This window comes from Passer montanus, unplaced genomic scaffold (assembly GCF_014805655.1).
Source record: "Passer montanus isolate IOZ18808 unplaced genomic scaffold, ASM1480565v1 scaffold35, whole genome shotgun sequence".
Classification (NCBI taxonomy): domain Eukaryota; kingdom Metazoa; phylum Chordata; class Aves; order Passeriformes; family Passeridae; genus Passer; species Passer montanus.
In genome coordinates this window covers 6,042,375-6,061,093 of record NW_024368263.1, presented here as the reverse complement: position 1 = coordinate 6,061,093, position 18,719 = coordinate 6,042,375, and the positions used below count along the sequence as shown (strand labels likewise).

The window sequence follows — 18,719 nt, the reverse complement described above, 5'->3', positions numbered from 1 at the left end:
TAATACTGCATACTAGAGAGTGGCTTGAATAATTTAAAGCCTTCACACACTACTTCCTCTGCTTGCTCCGTGCTGGGACTTATGAGCCTGGTGGTAGAAGGACAAAGCCACTGTGTCCTCCCACCTATGATCTGAAATGTAGTTTTTCAGTTGTCCTGACATGAATCTTAAAAACAGATTCCATTTTCATTTCCATAACAGTGATTCACACATAAAAAGACAAAATATATAAATAATCCTTGTAAGTATAATACTCCATTTGAGTTGAACAGCTCATTCTCACCGGTGCTGAGAGGGGAAATGTGTTCCACAAAAATGTCCTGGCTGAAGGGAAAATGATTGAATTCAACTGTGTGCATATTTGCTTTTCTCTCTTTCTAAATATTAACTAAAATGGAAAAGTGAAGAATCCAGTTAGCTGGAGGCTTAAGGAGAGCTGTTGCTTCATTGCAGGACACTTCAAGGGAGCCTCTCCCAGTAACACTGAGGGATCTCCTGAACAGAATCCCAAGTGATTGGGATGCCCTTAAGGATGAAGGGCTTGGCAGGGTGCACAGGAGACTGAAATCACCAGGTCAATAGGGAATCAGAAGGCAGCTTTGTGAGCTACTACAAACACAGAGCCCAGCTCTGTCGTGGGGCTGAGCTGATTTCTCTTTGTGGAAGGCTGGAGGAGGTGAAACTGCAGCAATTCAGGCGTCCTAAAGCAGGCAACCTCCCTTTAACTTCGTGACCATCTACAAGCTCCATGGTGAAGTAACCACATCTCAAATACAAGATTTTTTACAAGTGTGGGTCTAATCCTTCAAGTTTTAAGAAGTTTAAATGTGAGGTTCCAAATGGAGAAAGGTTGATTCTAGATCCCAGCTAACAAGTTTGCCTGTTTACCTGTAAGGAGCCGTGTGTTTTCCAAACCTGGATGTACATATTGCATCAAGTACAGAATTTTGTATTTCTGTACACAGAATGTACCAGCCAGGTAAGAGTAGTTGCACATTTTGTGAAGTCATTTCCTTGTGACTTTAGCATCAATGAATATGTATCAGTAGCTATATAGACAGATATATTTGTCTGAAATATAGAAAAGAACAAAACTGAGCTGTGCTGAGGAGTGAGGGCCTCCAGTGAATCATTCATGAAATGAAACATTTACCATAGCTATGAGCTACTGAGCAAAATGTTCAGTGCAAACATATTCAAGTTCTCAGAATTAACAATGTTTCATTTCCTGTTTATAACACAGCAACAGAGAGCTGGACAAATGGAATAAACCTTCCAGGCTGCTTCTAAACAGATTCCATGCAGCTGCTGCAGTTTCCTTCTTGCATTGCTGGCTTTTCTCCTTTAGCACAGCTGCTCTGGGACAGGCCCACCTCACGCCTGTCCAAGTGCTTTCAGAGTAACAAAACCTCTGTCACATCACTAAATGATGGTAGCTGAAATAACCCAGCTGCCTCAGCCCCCATAAGTGTGTCAGCACAGGAGTTCAGTGAAGGATACGAAAAAGTATGAACATTTCCTTTTCCTTACTCACTTGGTGTGTGAGTTTACATAAAGGCTGGCTGGATTATCATATTTTAACACCTCACATATTTACAGTTCTTAAGTATTTAGCTGGATCTTCCAGAAAATACCATTTCATATAATTTTTTTTTAAGTCCTTAAAAAATTACTCCACATAAATGTCTATGATGGCATCTCTACATCAATAAATCTTTCCTGAGCCCTGGCTATAAAAGCTGAAATCTCAAACTGAGCAACTACAGCTGATGCTGAAATGGCAGATGACAGGTATTAAAGCCATGATTGGTTCTGAAATTCAAGATGAAACAAAATGGTCTTCAGCATAAAGAGGGAAAAAATGATTGCACTTCAAAAGCACCATGATATTGCCTTAGGAGTCTGAAAAAAATGAATCCAGGCATTAAAGGAAGGAAGGATCTGTTTCAGGGACACCTGGGTACTTCAGGGAGAGGACAGGGTGCGTGGCACAGCAGGCTTCACTTTCACCTCTGGCAGCAGCCTCAGCCTGGGGACCTTTGCCCGTGCTGGAAGGGCCACACAAGCAGCCAGGGGAGACAGAAGGGTGACACGGCTGCTGGGGTGGCCCGTGCAGGCTGCCAGCACTCACAGGGAGGTGCTGCCAGCTCCAGGGTGGAGTGGCAGCTTCCAGTCAGGCCTGGTACCGTGGCAGAGCTGAGGGCAAGTGTGCCAGGCAGATTTGGAGGTTTTCTGTAAACAACAAATGCATTTCATTATTTAACCCTGAGTACAAAGTAACAGGTCAGAATTAATTGAGAAAAGGCATTGCAATAACCCAGGGCTGGGTTTGCTTCCTGGAAAGGGCGTTGCCATTCCATGTCTGATGCCCGTGACGTCCGTGAGGAAAGTTAAGTAAATAAATGTTAAGTGATAAATAATAGACTCTATCAATAAACACATTGCCTCGTGGTCTAAGTAATAAAACCTGGGAGAGTGCTATGTTTGAATCCATATCCCACATACAGAGGCTTTTATTTCATTGTAATTTTACATTTCATTCTCAACTAAGCCCAGCTCACGGGTTATGATGTTTCTGCTCTGTTGGCAGAAGTGCTATTTTTAAATCACTCTGCACCTGGCAATAATGTATTGCAAATACAGAGTAGGTTTTGCTCCTCTAGCAAAAGGATTTGCCAGATGGGCTTTCCTAATAAATTGTGTCTGATAAAAGGACAAGAAGGTTATTTAAACAAAAAGATTTTAGCTATGCCATTACATTTAAAACAGATTGAGGATTTTGCCAGTAGATAAATCAAGGGGAAAATAGTGAATAGACACAGTATTCTTTGGATGATGCCTTCTCTAGGAAGAAAGGCATGGGTGTTTAAAAGCAAAAATAAGGAACACACAAAATTAATTATCAAAATAATAACATGAAAGTGGGGTCAGAGCAAAGTTCAGCTTGCACAGCTTCTAGTTACAGGAGGAAAAGCTTCAAGTACGTGTGCCATGAGTGCTGCCGAGAGCAGCAGTGCTGGGTACCAACATAACTTCTGTTTGCTTTTAATGGAAAATTATCAGCCCTGCTTCTTTTTTTTTTGTCATAGAAGGACCTTCTGTTCCTAATTGTAGAAACAATTCCAGGTTGCGAGTCTTAATTTAGCAATTTGAACCCACGAGTAAGGCACATAAAATCATTCTTGTCCAAGTTCTCACTAATTTCAGTAGGCTTTGGATCAGGCATTGAAGAGCAGAAGATGAGCAGTCCTGGTTCCACCAAAGTCCCTCTGGCATGGCTTGCTGCCCGTGGCTGTGGTCAATAGCTGAGGCTAGGAAAAGTGTAAAAATATAGAGGTGAATGTAGAGATTCTTCCCCTAAAAGCTTCCTTGTATGATCCATGGGACAAGCAATTGCTGAGACAGAATTTGTGCGTTTCTAAAACAGTCAAGATGTTGTTAAACATGTAATTTTTCAGCAGCTGGGTTAAATCCCAGGGATATTAGTTTTCCTTACAAGAGCTCACCTCTGTCAAATGTTTGTGTCCTTTGAGCTGATGGCCCAGACGTGGAATTCTCAAGGTGACTTTGCCCAATGTCACAGCGTGCCTTGCATCCCCCTGCTTGGCTCTTGTGCAGCCTTTGAGGCTCAGCTCCCCGAGCAAGCACTCAGGAAAGTCTTTAACACCTTGATCTTTCATACAGCAGGCTGCAAATCTGTTCCTCTGAGGCCTGGCTTCCATTCACAGCCTGCAGTTTTATAGTATCAATATGTTAATGCTGCACAGAGGCAGGAATTTCCCTAAGAGCTGTTTGATGAGAGTTGCTGAACTGGCTCTTCCCATGGAGCTCTCCAGCCAATTTGTGACTAATCCTCACGTCCTTCAAGAAAAAGGGACAGGATTAGGGGCTGCAGAGGTGCCATCTCTGGGTGCTCTTAAGGGAATTTGCACCTGGGAGTGGTGTCATGGATCAGTTGCATTTACCACACAGCTGGTGGGTGATTTGTGGGCCACCAAGTTCAGAGTGATTCCCACTGTGTGTCCCCTTGTCTGCTGGTTAAACTCACCAAACCAAACCAGACCCAACCCATAAAACTTGGGAAGGAGCAGTGATGCAGGGCAGTTATTCATTATTTCATTTTCAGTTAGAATGTCTTGATATTTGATACTGACTCAAATTGATTACATTAAATCCCTTTGGACTGCACTGAAGTTATTCCATTATAGTTCTGGTTATCTCTGAAGGATTGTAAAGGACAACACTCAGAATTATTAAAGTGTGTATCTGAAATGCTGAATCAAGCCAATGGCTCCATCACACCAGCACTGTGTGTGTGTGTGTGTGTGTGTGTGTGTGTGTGTGTAAAAAACAGCAGCCCCTGACTTATAGGAAACTATTTTCCTTTTTAGAGATTCTTATTTCACAGTGGAATATTTTGCAGGCATATTTGAAATCATATTTTCTGTAATGATTTCTTTTTTTAAGGAACCTCCAACTAGAATGTTATATTTTTCTGAATATTATGTTTTCTTCCCTTTTTTCTTTTTATTGGTGTTATTATTATATTGATTGCTTCAGGCAATGATCAATTATTAAACAGCTCTTTCAAACAGAAAATGTGTAGATCCATCTGTGGCTGAGCTTTGCTGGGTGAGAAGATTGGCAGCAGCTTGTGCCCACGAGCTGTGCTGTACAGGGGGTGTTGCTCTGATAAATGATGATGCTGAACTGTTTTTATGATTTAACATTGAAACCTTATGACACTGTGAGCTCAAAGTCTCCCCTTTGCAAAGCCTGTGTCAGCAATAAAAGCAGTGACTTTCACAGGGAGGAAAGACTATCACCTCATCAGAGCTTTGGAGAGAACTTTAGTGGCAGAGCTTCAGTTTAGGATAAAACCAGAAGTCAAGAGATAACTGAACAGTAGGGAACAGGAATGCTGGGTCATATATAAACTCACACTGAATGAAGCAAAATGAAGATCAGAGTAGTTATCAATTTTTTGTGTTTTTTCTCCTGATTGTCATCCATTTAATGCATAATTTAAGCACTATTTAAGTACATGATTAACTACTTTTATAACAAAGGATCTTCCCAGACCTCAGCACTGGGGAAGGAACACAGCTGAGCACTGCTGGTTACTCTTCAGGACAGATTTTAGAAGCTCCACTATGAATTTTCTGAAATGACATAATTTTCAAGTTCTGACAACCAGTGCTTAACCATAAATTATTTCTATTTACAGGATATAATTAGCAGGATTGGACATAATGGGAAATAGAATCATACCAATATGGAAAATAACACTTTCATAGATAAAACTGTATCTACTACAGATGAATGTAAACTTTAAAAAGATGAACTAATGCCTTCAATGGTTTTATGAAATTATGTCGTAATTTCAATGTTGTAGTTTCTTTGATTTCCCAGTTCCTGAAAGAGGAACAGAGTTGGGATTACTCGGTGTCTGCTCATAGCTCAGTTGTAACCAGAGATGGATAAACTGCAGGAGTTTCCTACTTAGCTTAGGATGAACATGTGTCAGGGTCAGTGGTGAAGTGTCCAAGCCCCAGCTGGACACAATTTCAGGAGACAGGCACCGGTGGAAAGTACAAGCAGTTCACACCAAGGGGCAGTGGAAAAGCAGGCTCTGAAGAAGCAATTTTTAATTATTTTTTTTTCTCAAGGCCATAAATAACCCTTGGAGTGCACTGCTCTGTAATGACTTGCAATAACAGATTTTCTCACAGCAGAAAACGTCCTGGATGATATGATTGTCAATGCATCTCCAAGAATATGCTGCCATTGATTCACTGCCAGGCTAGGATATCCTAGTGCATTTTAAAAGTCAATTTCCTATTACTTTTCCATAATGTTTATTAGCATGTTATGTGTCTTATCACAACTTTTACTTTAGCAAACTGACAAACACAGCTTCTCCTCCTGCATTTCCCTGTGTGTTGTCTTTGTTTTGCAGGATCCCAAATACTTCAAGTCACAGAAAACTGGGAGAGGCCAATTGAAAGAAGGCTGGAGAGAGACCCATCAGCCAATCATGTGTTCCTACAAACTTGTGACTGTGAAATTTGAAGTCTGGGGACTTCAAACCAGAGTAGAGCAATTTGTACACAAGGTCAGTGAAACAGGAGCTGTTTCTTATCCTTCACAGGCAGAACTCGAGCACTCACAGGAATGTGGCCACGGCTGTGGAGAAGCCTGGGAGCTTGGCCCAGTCTGCTCAGACCTCTCACAAGGTCTCAAGGAGCTGGAGCAGAGCCCAGGACTTCACTCTGGGTACAAACGTGACAAAGCCCAGAGCTGCTCAGGCCTAAGGTTGAGAAAAACTATCAATAACATTTCCAGTGCTGTGACCAATACATGAGCTGAAGTATTTCTGAGTACACAGGGGTCCCATACACACAGCAGTGAGGTGAAGAATCCCTGAGAAACAGACAGTGGGAAAGTTTTCCAATCAGTCTACTAAAAATCCAGTTCATGAATAGCATAACTACAAGGTGATAAACTTTTTCATGGTATTGACCTTCTACGTGTTTGAAAAACTGAGAAGGGAAAAGAAGAGATCCAGAATGTCTAATTGGCCAAAGATTAGTGGAATCTCTAACATTCCCAAATTGATTCCTTGCTAGTCAAAGCCATGATTCAGTGCTGGCAACAGATCCAGTTCCAGTGGGAAGCTGGACTAGGAGCCCTTCAGAGCCAGAATGACTGTTTAGACACAGAACTGCCAGAGAGTTTCTCACTTTCAATCCTGTTGAACGACACAGATGAGATGTTTTGTTGCTGCTGAGGCCTTTAACCCTTTCCTTGTTTGCAGGTGGTCAGAGACATCCTCCTGATCGGTCACCGGCAGGCGTTTGCCTGGGTGGATGAGTGGTATGGTGAGTGTCCTCCAGAGCCTGCCCGTTCAGGGGGCTCACACAAACCTGGGGCAGTTAACAGCACATTCCCATCTGCTTCCATGGATCGTCAGGTCCTAGGGTGAATTGTTCATGGAGGAGGTGGAACCATGTTAAAGATCATCTCCTTCCACCCCCTTCCATGGGCAGGGACACCTTCCACTGTCCCAGGCTGCTCCAAGCCCCATCCAGCCTGGCCTTGGGCACTGCCAGGGATGCTGGGCATCCTGGGATGCCCAGGAGATTTAGGCAGCAGGCAGCAGCCAGGGATGCCTCTCCATCCAGCATGTCAGTGCACCTGCACTGCAGGCAGGAGTTGTCTGTATGGAGAACCTCGTGCAGGTTTGAGTAAAGCTTCTTCTTAAGGCTGCCTTAACTTGCAGCCATTTCCATACTGCAAAATCCCAACATATTTCCAGCTTTTTAGGAAAGTTTTAAGCTATTGATATGGATTGCAACAAAGAAAAGATGGAGCTTTTCTGAAAAAGATGTGCATGAGCATAAATCCTACAGGGTCTGATTCAGCAGCAGCTGCATGCACAAAGTGTTGGGAATCCATGAGCCAGCTGTGGGAATATGGGCACTTGCAGTAGCACAGAGCAATGTGAATATCAAACCAGAAATCACACTGTCTAAAGTGAGCTCTCTGGTTTGTACCTTTTACATGCATTTTCTGTAAGACATATCCATCATCACAGCTGCTCTCAAAACGGGCCATGGAAACACCACAGGAATTTGGCAATATATTTAGAATGTTTATTTAGGCCCTCCTCAAGCTTCAGGAAACTCCAATTTGGGCATTTTATGGGTGAGGGACATCTCTCAGCAGAGCTCAGAGCCATTGTGCATTGCTCAGGAACAGTCACTGCTGCAAACACATCTCAGAGGTGTCACAGCCTGCACTGGAATGTAGCTGCCAACTCAGTGGGCTCATTGTTTGGAAATAGAAAAAAAATTGCTTGTGAAATCACACTGTTCTTATAAATTTAATACTGCATGAAAATCTTGTGCTGTAGTGGTCATAAAAATACTGAAACTGCTAAAAATATCTTTTTCTATTGGGATAGCTGTAAACTAGTGAGAGAATTTTATATCCAGTGAGAGAGTTCTTCAGGGCTATTTTTTTTAATTTTAGATTTGTTTCTTTTTTTTTTTTACCTGAAATAGAACAATCCATTCTTTTTCCTGTACCAAGTCAGGGAAACTGGTAACTTTAAATAAAACAGCCTGACTTCATGTAAAAATTGAGCCCATAAATTTGCTCCCAGTCTACCCAAAATATCTATACAGTGAGAGATGGAAAATATTACTGAGGAGCAAAGTGTCAGCTGCACTTTAGCAGAGTTATTGATGATGATGACAAATGAATGGCCATGAAGTTAAACACACCAAATGAGTTTAGCTCAAAAACATTTCACTATAGATTTTCCCCTCCTAAGTCTAAAATCTCCCTGCCAAAAATACTCTTTCCACAGATGACATATTGTGATAGTGATACACAATTATCTTGTGGATTTTCCTTGTCAGAGTGAGCCTTTTTACTAATATAGTATTAAGAGCTTAATTATCAGCCTAAGTACAAAACCTAAAAAATCTGGGCTTAATAAAATAGATATAATAATCTAGCATTGAAAATATATTTTTAAGTGTCTATTAACATCTTTTGAAATGAAAGTTTGAGAAAGACCTGGAGATGATGATAGTCAGCTAAACTGAATGAAATAATCAGTGCAATAAAGAATGTGTTATGTTAATGACTGGTTGCTGTTACTGACCCTGTAAGTATGAACGTGTTTTGTCATTTAATTTACTAAACTCTATTTAGTTTATTAAGATTTAGATTATTTAGAAATTCTATTTTCTCAGTGTTACTTACTAATAAAGAGCATGTCCTGTGCTTGGCAGAGTGCATCCCAGCATGTTACTGACACAGCTTCTGAGCTTGTTTCTCATTCCAGACAGCAGTAAAAGACTGACAGAGTATGAGCTAGGGCTATTCCATGCTTCCTTTTCAAATTCCTTGATCAAAATTTTAGACTGCATTCCTTTTTACTGATGAATTGTGACATGATGCTGCCACTACAACAGCTGAAGTTGTATCTTGCCTTAAAAGCTGCATCCTAAAATGCAGCAGGAGCCTCACAGCACAGAACAGGGAGTGGTGTGATACAAGAATTCCCAAATCCCAGTGGCACACCATAAACTTGAGGAATATGGGAGCCTCAAGAGCAGATCACAGTGCATGACCAAAGGGGCACCCATTTGCAAGCAGATTGAGCTAATAAAATGCTCTTTGAGTGTTTTGAGTCAAAAGTTGATGGCTGTTTTTACGAGGCTCTGAAGGCATCGTAAAGAACAGACCAAACTCTGACACTGCTCCTGCTCTGCCTCCTCACTCCCCCGTGCATTTGTGGAAAGCATGGGAATACTCAGAAGAGTCACAGGTCAATTGCTGGATTCTTTATGTTTTTGCTGGAGTTGTGGCTGATGACAAATCCTGTTAAAGGTGTTAACCACTGCCTGGTGTTCCACACCTGGCAGGCTGTGCTGGGTGACACCCCCAGCAGGCTGGGCAGTGCTCAGTGATCCTGCTGCTGGGATCAGCTCATTTGAGGGAGATTTCTAATTTTCATCATTCATTCAATTGCTTGAGGCTACACAACCATTAACACAGTCACTATTAATTCACTTGCCAGTTTAAGTGTTACTTTCTGGACTCTAAACTGGTGTGGGCTCTAACACTAACAGTTTTTCTGGTTATGAGATGTACAATGCAAAGTTAACAAAAACTCTTTTTGCAAGTGCTGGAAAGGTAAGTAAATATTTCTAATATTTCTGTATCTATCCTTTGTTCCGAAGGATCTTCTAAAATTTCTTTAGAAGATCTTGGCCTTTGCCAAGGCCTGCACTTCAGTACTTCCTGCCTACCTTACATCACACAGATACTCCTAAACAATTTCCACTCCTTCCTGTTCTCTGACTCCCTTTGACTTAACCTCGCACCTTCCTTGGCTGACACAACTACCTTTATGAGGCAATTTTCATAAAGCTAGTTGCTCCTTGCTTTTTAAAATATCCTTTGTTGGCTTCTGCTGAAAGACTTTGTGTTCCTAGAACCTTCTCCTTAGGAAAAAAAAAAATTAAGTTTGCACTGAATCAATGGAAAATGCCAACAATTTTGAACTTTTTACAGATATGACTATGGATGATGTTCGAGAATACGAGAAAAATATGCATGAAAAAACCAACATTAAAGTTTGCAACCAACATTCATCTACTGTGGATGAAATAGAGAGCCATGCCAAAGCAAGAGTATGTCTAATTTTTAAAACATATTGCCCATCCTCAGCCAATGCATCTGCACAGACCAGAAAAGAGCAACCAACTGCTGATCAGTAGTGGAATTTTGGGGCGGTTTTGCTTCAATAAGAACAGAACCTTTCTCCATGAAGTGCAATCCTGCCTTTGGTTTGCACTGTAACCCTGCCAGTTATGTAAGGGAGGGTGGGGTTGGGCTCATACACAGCTCCCTGGCTTCCAGGAAAACACAATGCTCAACTTTCAGTTGGATGCATAAAGAGGAGGTTAAAGAGGATTTTTACTTTCAATTCTTTGAATAGTTAAAAAATGCAGGAGTTCACAGTGGTCTAGTCAAAAAGCCAAGAACATGGGGAGTGGAAAACTTCTATGGGACTCACAAGATTCTTTCTTTCACCAGGAAAAAAGTCTAATGAGTTATTCACTCTTTTCAAGGTAACTTTAATGTCACTGTCATTGATTAGCTACCAACAAGGTGGGAAGTATTTTCAGAAGTATGTAACAGTTTGTGGAAAAGGGCAGGTTTCTGTGTAAGTTCTCTGCTTCAAATCTGGAGATTTCATAAAGTACTTAATTACCTGATTTAGGCTCCACAGCTAAAGGGCTAAATTTAGAGGTTGATACTCTCTGCAAATTGAGAAGATGCAGCGGCCCTTGCTCCCAAAATGTCATTATTCCTTTATTTCTGCTAATGGTGCTGTGGAACTCAGTGCTGGGTTTAGTCATAAAATCAGTGTGGGGCAAGGCTTGAAGGGCTCCAAGTCTTTCCTTGGCTCTTGCTCAGTGCCAGCTGGCCCAGCCTGAGGAGATGTTGTCTGCATAGTCCCTAGGAAAGTAATTCTTGTGCTCCTGACACAGCAGCTTCACTGACATCAAGGTTACTCCTTAGCAGAGAATTAGTTCAGATTTTGGCTCTACGCTTCAGGATTTGGTTCTGAATGAAGTCTGCCACCTGTAGTTTCCATGTGGAAAAACTGTCATTGAGGTCAGAACAGAAGTTGTTATTAATGAAAAAAAGAAGGTGAACCTGAGTCTTCCTAGCTGCTAAGGGCTGTTTTACTTCAGTGTTATTCCAGCAGAAGGAAATTAAAGAAAATATAGGTTAAAAAGTAAAAGTCAATTGAAGTGTTTAATGTCTGAATTGAAAATAAAGAGTCTTGGAGGCTCCATGCAGTAAGACTTCACTTCAAAGGAGAGTGCACTGAGTAACCTTCCTGTTCCCTTCATTTGTCCAAGACAACTTTTGGTTCTCATCATACAGAATTCCTCAATCAAAATCCCTGTGATTTCAGCAGGATTTGGGACACTTTGAGTGCAGAAATGCTCACCCACTGTTACAGGGTGTGAAATGAAATGTAAACCAGCAAAACAGGTTCAAACCTCTCTCCAACATGAGTAGGTACAGTTCTCCTGGGACCATCTGTTTACTGCCAGCACTTCTGTCAGATCTGCAACAGGCAGATTCTCACTCCTAATGATGCCAGCGGGGGCTGGAGAGGTCCCTGGAATGTGGTGCAGGGGGAGCCAAGGCAGCCAGCACCATGCAGGCTTCTGTTTATTTCGTGTGGTGTGGGAACACAACAGAAAGCTGCTTCCACAGCCAAGGGTGCACATGTCTGCAGCTGGGCAGGGGCAGAAAACCTCAGTGCCCTGAAAGGACAGGAGTTTGTCACAAATTTGGTAATCCCCACTGCCAGTCCTGTGCTTCAGGCACTCGAATATGTGAGACTTCTTAATTGATGAAAATACTACTGGTTTTATTTTTACGTTTTTGAGCTTTCGTGGCTCAAAGAATCTATAAATGGTCTAATGAAATACTTCAAATTTATGAATTTAACTTGTCATTCAACAAAAATCTTAACATTGCCTTCAGTTGGCTCGGTGGGCGTCTTGCAGTCACTGCAGACATGGAGCAGCAGGTTCCAAAGAGCCTTGCTGATTTTCTGCTCAACTTCCCAGTCCGTAGCAGATGTCACTGCCTGGGGTTTATGGGAGGCTCTGCACGCTCGGCTCCGGCGGAGGGATCGCGCCGGGATCGCGTTGGGATCGAGCTGGGATCGCGCTGGGATCGCGCCGGGATCGCGTTGGGATCGAGCTGGGATCGAGCTGGGATCCCGCCGGGATGGCGCTGGGATCCCGCTGGGATCGCTCTGGGATCGAGCTGGGATCGCGCTGGGGTCCCGCTGGGATGGCTCCGGGATCTCTCTGGGATGGCTCCGGGATCTCTCTGGGATGGCGCTGCCCTCTTGCGGGGCTCGGCAGCAGCGGGACGCCCCCGCCCGGCTTTCCCGAGCGCCTTTAGCCCCTCATCTCCTTTCCCTGCGTTTGGCAGGGAATTGAGCCGTGTGTTTGTCACTTGCCCACCGGGGTTTAGGTGCAGTTTGCGGATGGAAAGTTGGAAGCACGGCTTTGAATGGTGTGGCTTTGCCAAGGGAGAGCGAATTCTTTAGGCTTTATCAGGGGAAAAGCTAAACAGGCTCGGTCTTTTCATGAAGCTGCAGCTCAAGTCAATGGAAGGAGAGAGAATTTTCATCCCTTGATAAAAACAGCAGATGAACAAACCATGACAACCCTTTGCCCACTTGGCCTTATAATCTAAATGAAAAATTTAAAACCTCTTTCAGTTATATTTTGTTTGAAGTTCTGAAAAATGCTACCTGCTGACTGTATCCAAATGTGATCTTTCGTTGCCTGTGGAATAGCTGGATTTTCCCAGCAATTCCAGAGGCGGCGATCTTTATTCGGCTCAGACCCAGGTAGAGGAACCATTAGTACGTGATTAATGTACTTAAAACTTTGTTTCCTTTACATTGTGTTCATTGTGCTCAGTCAGCGCCTTACAGTGCGGAGGCATTCATGCGGAGAATCACTTAATGAGATGCATGATAAGCAATCATTCCCTGCTTTAGGATTTGGATGGAAGTAGTTTAACTGAGTTCATGAAATTATTATTTGAAATTATTCTAACATGCCTTTGTCTTTCATTCCTTCTCGTTGAAGACATGACAATGGATGAAGTCCGGGAGTTTGAACGAGCCACTCAGGAAGCTACCAACAAGAAGATTGGGATTTTCCCACCGGCAATATCTATCTCTAGCACTTCCATGCCTTCCTCAACCCGCAGTGCTCCATCTAGTGCTCCATCAACCCCTCTCTCCACAGATGCTCCTGATTTCCTAACAGTTCCCAAAGATCGGCCTCGGAAAAAGTCTGCTCCAGAAACTCTCACTCTTCCAGACCCATCAAAAAAAACCTTTTAAATTAGCCCTGCATGTTTCCTCCTGATAAGCCATGTCTGCCACAGCAAGAGTGACATAACTCAATTGCTACCAAGGTCGTGGTGGTTTGTTGGTTGGTTTTTTTGTTTGTTTCAGATAATCTTTCCGGTGTGGAAAGATGACTCCTTTCCTCAGACTTGATCCTTAAAACCTTCTGAAAAGTGCATGCAAGAGAAAGTAGTTTATATATTCCTAAAGTAGTGTTTCAAGCCATATGGTGCATCTTACTGACACCAATGGAACAGTCTGAGGGATGCTATAAACGAAAACCAATCTTTCAGCAGCAGTATTCTGCCTGCAAACCCTCATCTAGGTCACAGCATTTATAATTAGGAGTAGGTATTAAGTAAATCTGCCAAGGACTTCTGAGGCAAAGTAGTGCCAACTAGAATGCAGGGTTAACAGAAAAAAAACCCTTCCATTTTCTTCTTTTATAACCAATTTTAAAATCTTTCCCACTCTCAGGCTTCTCCTGTGTGTTCATAAACCTTTGACCTGTAACTCATTGTACTTGAACACCAACAGATCCACATTTTGCTTAATATGACTCAGGATTTGGGGCCTAAAACACAAAACACAAATATTTTCAAACCTAAAATATCACTGTATCAAAGCCCCAGTTGTAATTAATTATACTGACTTTGAGGCCATTGAACTATTTCTACCTTGCACAGAATTTGTAACAGGAACCACCTATTTCTTGTAGATAATGTATTTTACTAGCTCTCCCCTGTCCTTTGTGAGCTCAGAGTGTTGGTGTTCATCAGTGGTGTTCTGTGACATTGGAAAAAGCAGCTGAATTGTGCCAGTTGAGAAACAAAAGCAATGAATTCTGTCTTTTCCTCGCTGGAAGAAGAGCAGTAGTCAGGCTGGGAGACCTTGAATGCAAAGGGAAGAAAACAGGAGACTCCTTTTTCTTTCCTGCCTCGCATCTCTGCTAAACAGAACAATCTGACAGAGAGCTGGGTCCAGGCACTGCCTCCTTTGGGGAAGGGGGACAAAATCAGTCACTTGAAAAAGCAAACCAGTCGTGGGTGCTGTTGAGGAACCAGAAGTGGTCTTCCTGGTGTGTGTGTGTGAAATCACTCCTCAATCTCAGGAATTCAATTGTTGCTAAGAATGTTTCCCAGAGGGAAGTGTAGATGGTGGAAGAAGGAGAAAAATAAATGGCAGGAGTGGTCTCTTCCTTCCTTCCTCTTCTGAGCATGCACTGGGTGAGACCTTTCCTCACTGCCCCTCTGTGGGACACTGCTCTCCTCCACACAAGCTGCTGCTCCTTCTCTTGGTGACACCAGTGAGCCACTGTTCAGTTCCCAGGGAATGACAGCTCCTGCCTGCATCATGACCCCAGTGGGCGATACTTTGTGCCACCACTGACACTTCATGGATGGAGGAAAAAAGAGACTTCTCCAGAGCTGAGCTGTCCCTGAGTATTGAACACTCACTTTGGGGCTGCCCAAACCTGGGGCACAGTGGCTGAAATGCCCTGAGCTCCTCACTGGCTGCAGCACAAGTTTTGTGGAATGAGTGGTATTTAGGGGGAGGTTTTAGGAGCAGAAGTAATTCCACTGCCAACCTGCACTGAAACAAGTGTTCATTTGTCTGATAGTGAAAATCCTGCAGCCAGCAAAATCCAGGAGCTCTCTGCAGGCTTGCTGTGGTCTGAATTCCTGCCTTCTCCTGTGTCCTGTCCATGCTTGGCTTTGCTTTTCTTCACAGAGCTGGTAATTCTGACTCGTTGGTGACCTGATGGGTGATGCTGTTTTGTTTAAAAAGAAGCTGCTGTAATACTGAAAACAAAACTTTTCTACATTGGCTTATGATTTCAGCTTAACAAGGGTGCACATTATGGAGTCGTAGGATGATGTGTAATTTTTTATTTTTTATTGTTACTATTGATTTAGTATCAGCATTGGAACACTGGCAGCAAAGGGAAACCTTTAAAAACATAAAACATTGTTTGGTTCTTTTCTCATTGCCTGACTTTGGCCCATACAGAAATAGTTCAGGTCTGCTGCACCTGAAAGTCTGTTTCAATGGATTTTTAATTTGTCCAGTACAAATTTGCTCAGCTCTGTTCAGTGTCCTGGTGCTCACACGTGACTGTTTCTACTCACGTTTTGCAATCTGGCTTTGACACAGATTATGGGACCACAGCAGTTCCATCTTTCCTCGTATTTAACTGATGGATTTCCAACATATTGCTCATGATATTAAGTAGGTTTGGGGACAAGTAATTTGTGCAATTCATTAAACAGGACAGATTTGAGTATGTGCCTGGTGGAGATGTAAGAGACAGACCCTGGAGTGTCAGTGGCAGGACTGTCCCTGCTGTGCCCAGCCTTAGTGTCCCCACACTGGCAGGGTCAGGAGCAGCCACTCTGCCTGTGCTGCTGCCCAGCCAAGGCCAATTAAAAGATCTGCAATGTGTCCCTGCTTTGGATAAGAACACCCCAGGTTTTCACTGATTGTGGAAGTGCCTAGTGCTGAGCTCTGCCTTGCTCTCCCCAGCAGTCATCACCCATCTGCTCAATGACAGGATCTCTAAATGCCTTTCTCTGTTTGGTTGGCTGCTATTTAGGGTAAGATAGCTTTTTCTAGAATATTCCCAGCAGGCACACATGAAATGAAATTAAATGAAATGAGAAGGAAGGTCTGAGTATTTCAGTGTAACACCTTGAGGAGAAGGGGTTGTTTTCAGTGCTGATTTTTCCCTTTCTCTTGTGTTTTCAGACACGTTTATTAGGATTAAAATAGAGAGTTTTGCAGGTGTTCCTCACTTTGTTTGCAAAAATAAACGCTGTGATTATTTACTGGGTGCAGCCTCAGAGCTTGGTGAACACAGCCTGTGTTCCTCTTCTCTGCCACAGTGACAAGAACCCCGTGATGCAGCTCTGCTAGGACTTATCAAGGAATTTTTTATCAAGGAGAATACAGTTCAGAGCAAAAACTGGGATGAGTTTGTTCAGGTTTCTATGAAAACCTCCAGGCTTTGCTTGTACTTTTGTGTATTTTGGACAGAACAATCATTACAAAACAACTGGCAATTCAGTGCAGCTTCAGAAGGGTCAATCTCCTAAAAAATCAAAAAGGGAGGGACCCACAAAAGTTGTTCCTGAAACCTGTACTTAATGGGATTTCTTATGAATGTAATGGTTAACTTTGTAAAGGACTGGATAAATACTATGGAAAGAAACTATTTGACCTTGTTCTTTGGCTTTTTTGATTATTCTGGAAGGTGATTTTGTGACATCTAGTAGCCAATTTGCATTAATTGCTGCTGTAGAGACTTTGAAACTGAAATATTTGTTCCTTGAATTTCAGTTTGTAACAAGACCGCTATACTTTGCTAAAACTGCTTTGAAGCTTGCTGCACTAGAACTTCAAAACAATGTGTTATCCTTTGAAATAAGCCAAATGTATATGCTTTTTATGAATTAGTGAGTGCAGTAAGAGAGAATTCAAAATCTTGTCAATAGGAGATTTTCTGTTGCCATTGTTTGGACTTGGTTTTCTATGTGTAAGTTAAAATTGCTAAATAAGTCTAACAATGTTTTGCTTTAAATGAACAGCATGGTCATTGAATTATGATCTCCTGTAGTTTTGTGGTGTCACTAAAGCAGGTTTTACTGGTTTATTTCATTTCTGTGATAATTCCACGTGATTCTGTTACGTCCAGTAATTAATTTCTTTTTATTTAGAGCACTGATGGCAACATCAGGTAATGCATCACCACTGTCAAAGAAGGACCAAGTCTTGATTTGCTCTGCACGTTCAATAGTGCAAGGCTCAGCAGGAGAATTTGACTGTCATTTTTCTCATATCACTTAGTTTCTGGTTTTTTTCCAAGTTATTTATTATTTTTAATATTGTATTTTTCGTTGCATTTTGTTGTAAATAAACTACCAACAACTATTCTTTACAACTGTGGCTGTTTTCTCTTACTGGGTCTCCTGTAAGCAGAAACCTCCTCATTAGCAAGTAACACCGACATTTCTACCCCAGCTCTGCAAGTCACTTCCTCAGAATTCAATAGCACAAAGAATTAACTTTGTGAGGAAAATTTAAAGCACTTAGAGCCTCTCCTGGGTTCTGCTGTGCCCCAGCTCTGTAAAGGTTTTACCGGGGCAGGTGCCCCATCGGTCTGGCATGAGCCCATTCACTTGTAAATGGCCATTTGGCTGACAAGGAAGTTTTTCATTGGGGAATCTAATTCTTTATGCAGGGTTTGGCAGCTCAGTGTTGTACCAAGTAACTGGAAAATACTGGAAAAGAGACCGCTCGAATCCTCTCAGGCTTGTCTCCAAGTCAGCTCATTTCAGTCAGCAGAAGTTTCCCTTGCACAAGGGTTCTTTATAAGCTTTTACACAGAGACCTCCTCCATAGAAACGAAGCTTTCCCTGCTCCAGAGAAATGGCAGCGCTCATTCAGGAGGGAAAAGCTTCCGGGCAGCGTGGGACAGGGCAGGGGGAACAGAGGGGACTGCAAGTGTTTTACACTGGAAATTGCAGGGCTCAAAGGGGACAGAGCCCGCGCAGCCCGGGGACATCCCGGCTGGGTCACGGCGGAGCCAGGCGTGTCGAGCGGGGGGGCAGTGCCCGAAGGGACCCCGGAGACCCGCACTGACCTTCCACAGCCTGGGCTCCTGCTCCCGGGTGGGGCTGCCCCGAGATCTGCGCACACTGAAAATCCTACACGGAAAATACAGAGCGGTGAAAACGCGAATGGGACCGTGCGGGGGCCGGGCTGTGCTGCCCGGGGACAATCCCCCAAAGCCTCAAGGGGGACAATCCCCCAAAAGCCTCAAGGGGGACAATGCCCCCGTGCCGCTGCCCAGGGGACAATCCCCCTGTGCCTCGAAGGGGACAATCCCCCTCATGCCGCGCACCCCGCCCGCCGCAGCGGAGCCCTCAGCGCCCGTCCCCGGGCACATTGGCGCGCACGTGACGGCCTCATTAACACACGCGTGACCCTCATTACCACAGCCTCGACCCCTTTCGTCTGCCCGTGGCCGATTCATTGGCGTAGATCCGAGCCCTCATGGGCACACGGCCGGCCCTGCCGAGGGAGCGCCCGGCACCCCCGGCTGAGGGCAGCGCCCGCGGGCCCGGCGCGCCCCGCTGGGGGGCGCTGTCCCGCGCACCCCCGCCGTGGCTCTCCTCAGCCGGCGCTGTGCGAGAGCTTCACGCTGCGCGGGCCGGGCCCCGGCGGCGGCGGCCCCGGG

General features: G+C 43.6%; 1 protein-coding gene across 2 annotated transcripts in view; it reads left to right on the top strand.

Annotated features, from left to right (window-relative positions):
• The window catches only part of PITPNC1 (phosphatidylinositol transfer protein cytoplasmic 1), a 78,075-nt gene extending 60,655 nt beyond the window's left edge, over positions 1-17,420 (top strand). The window contains exons 7-10 of one of the 2 annotated variants that reach the window (XM_039715925.1): positions 5,960-6,115; positions 6,818-6,881; positions 10,093-10,211; positions 13,218-17,420. In XM_039715925.1, coding sequence (XP_039571859.1) covers positions 5,960-6,115; positions 6,818-6,881; positions 10,093-10,211; positions 13,218-13,223 — 345 coding nt within the window. In that variant the 3' untranslated portion in view covers positions 13,224-17,420. The remainder of the gene's footprint in view (positions 1-5,959; positions 6,116-6,817; positions 6,882-10,092; positions 10,212-13,217) is intronic. The other variant, XM_039715924.1, reaches the window with a different exon arrangement.
• The last annotated feature ends 1,299 nt before the right edge of the window (positions 17,421-18,719 follow it).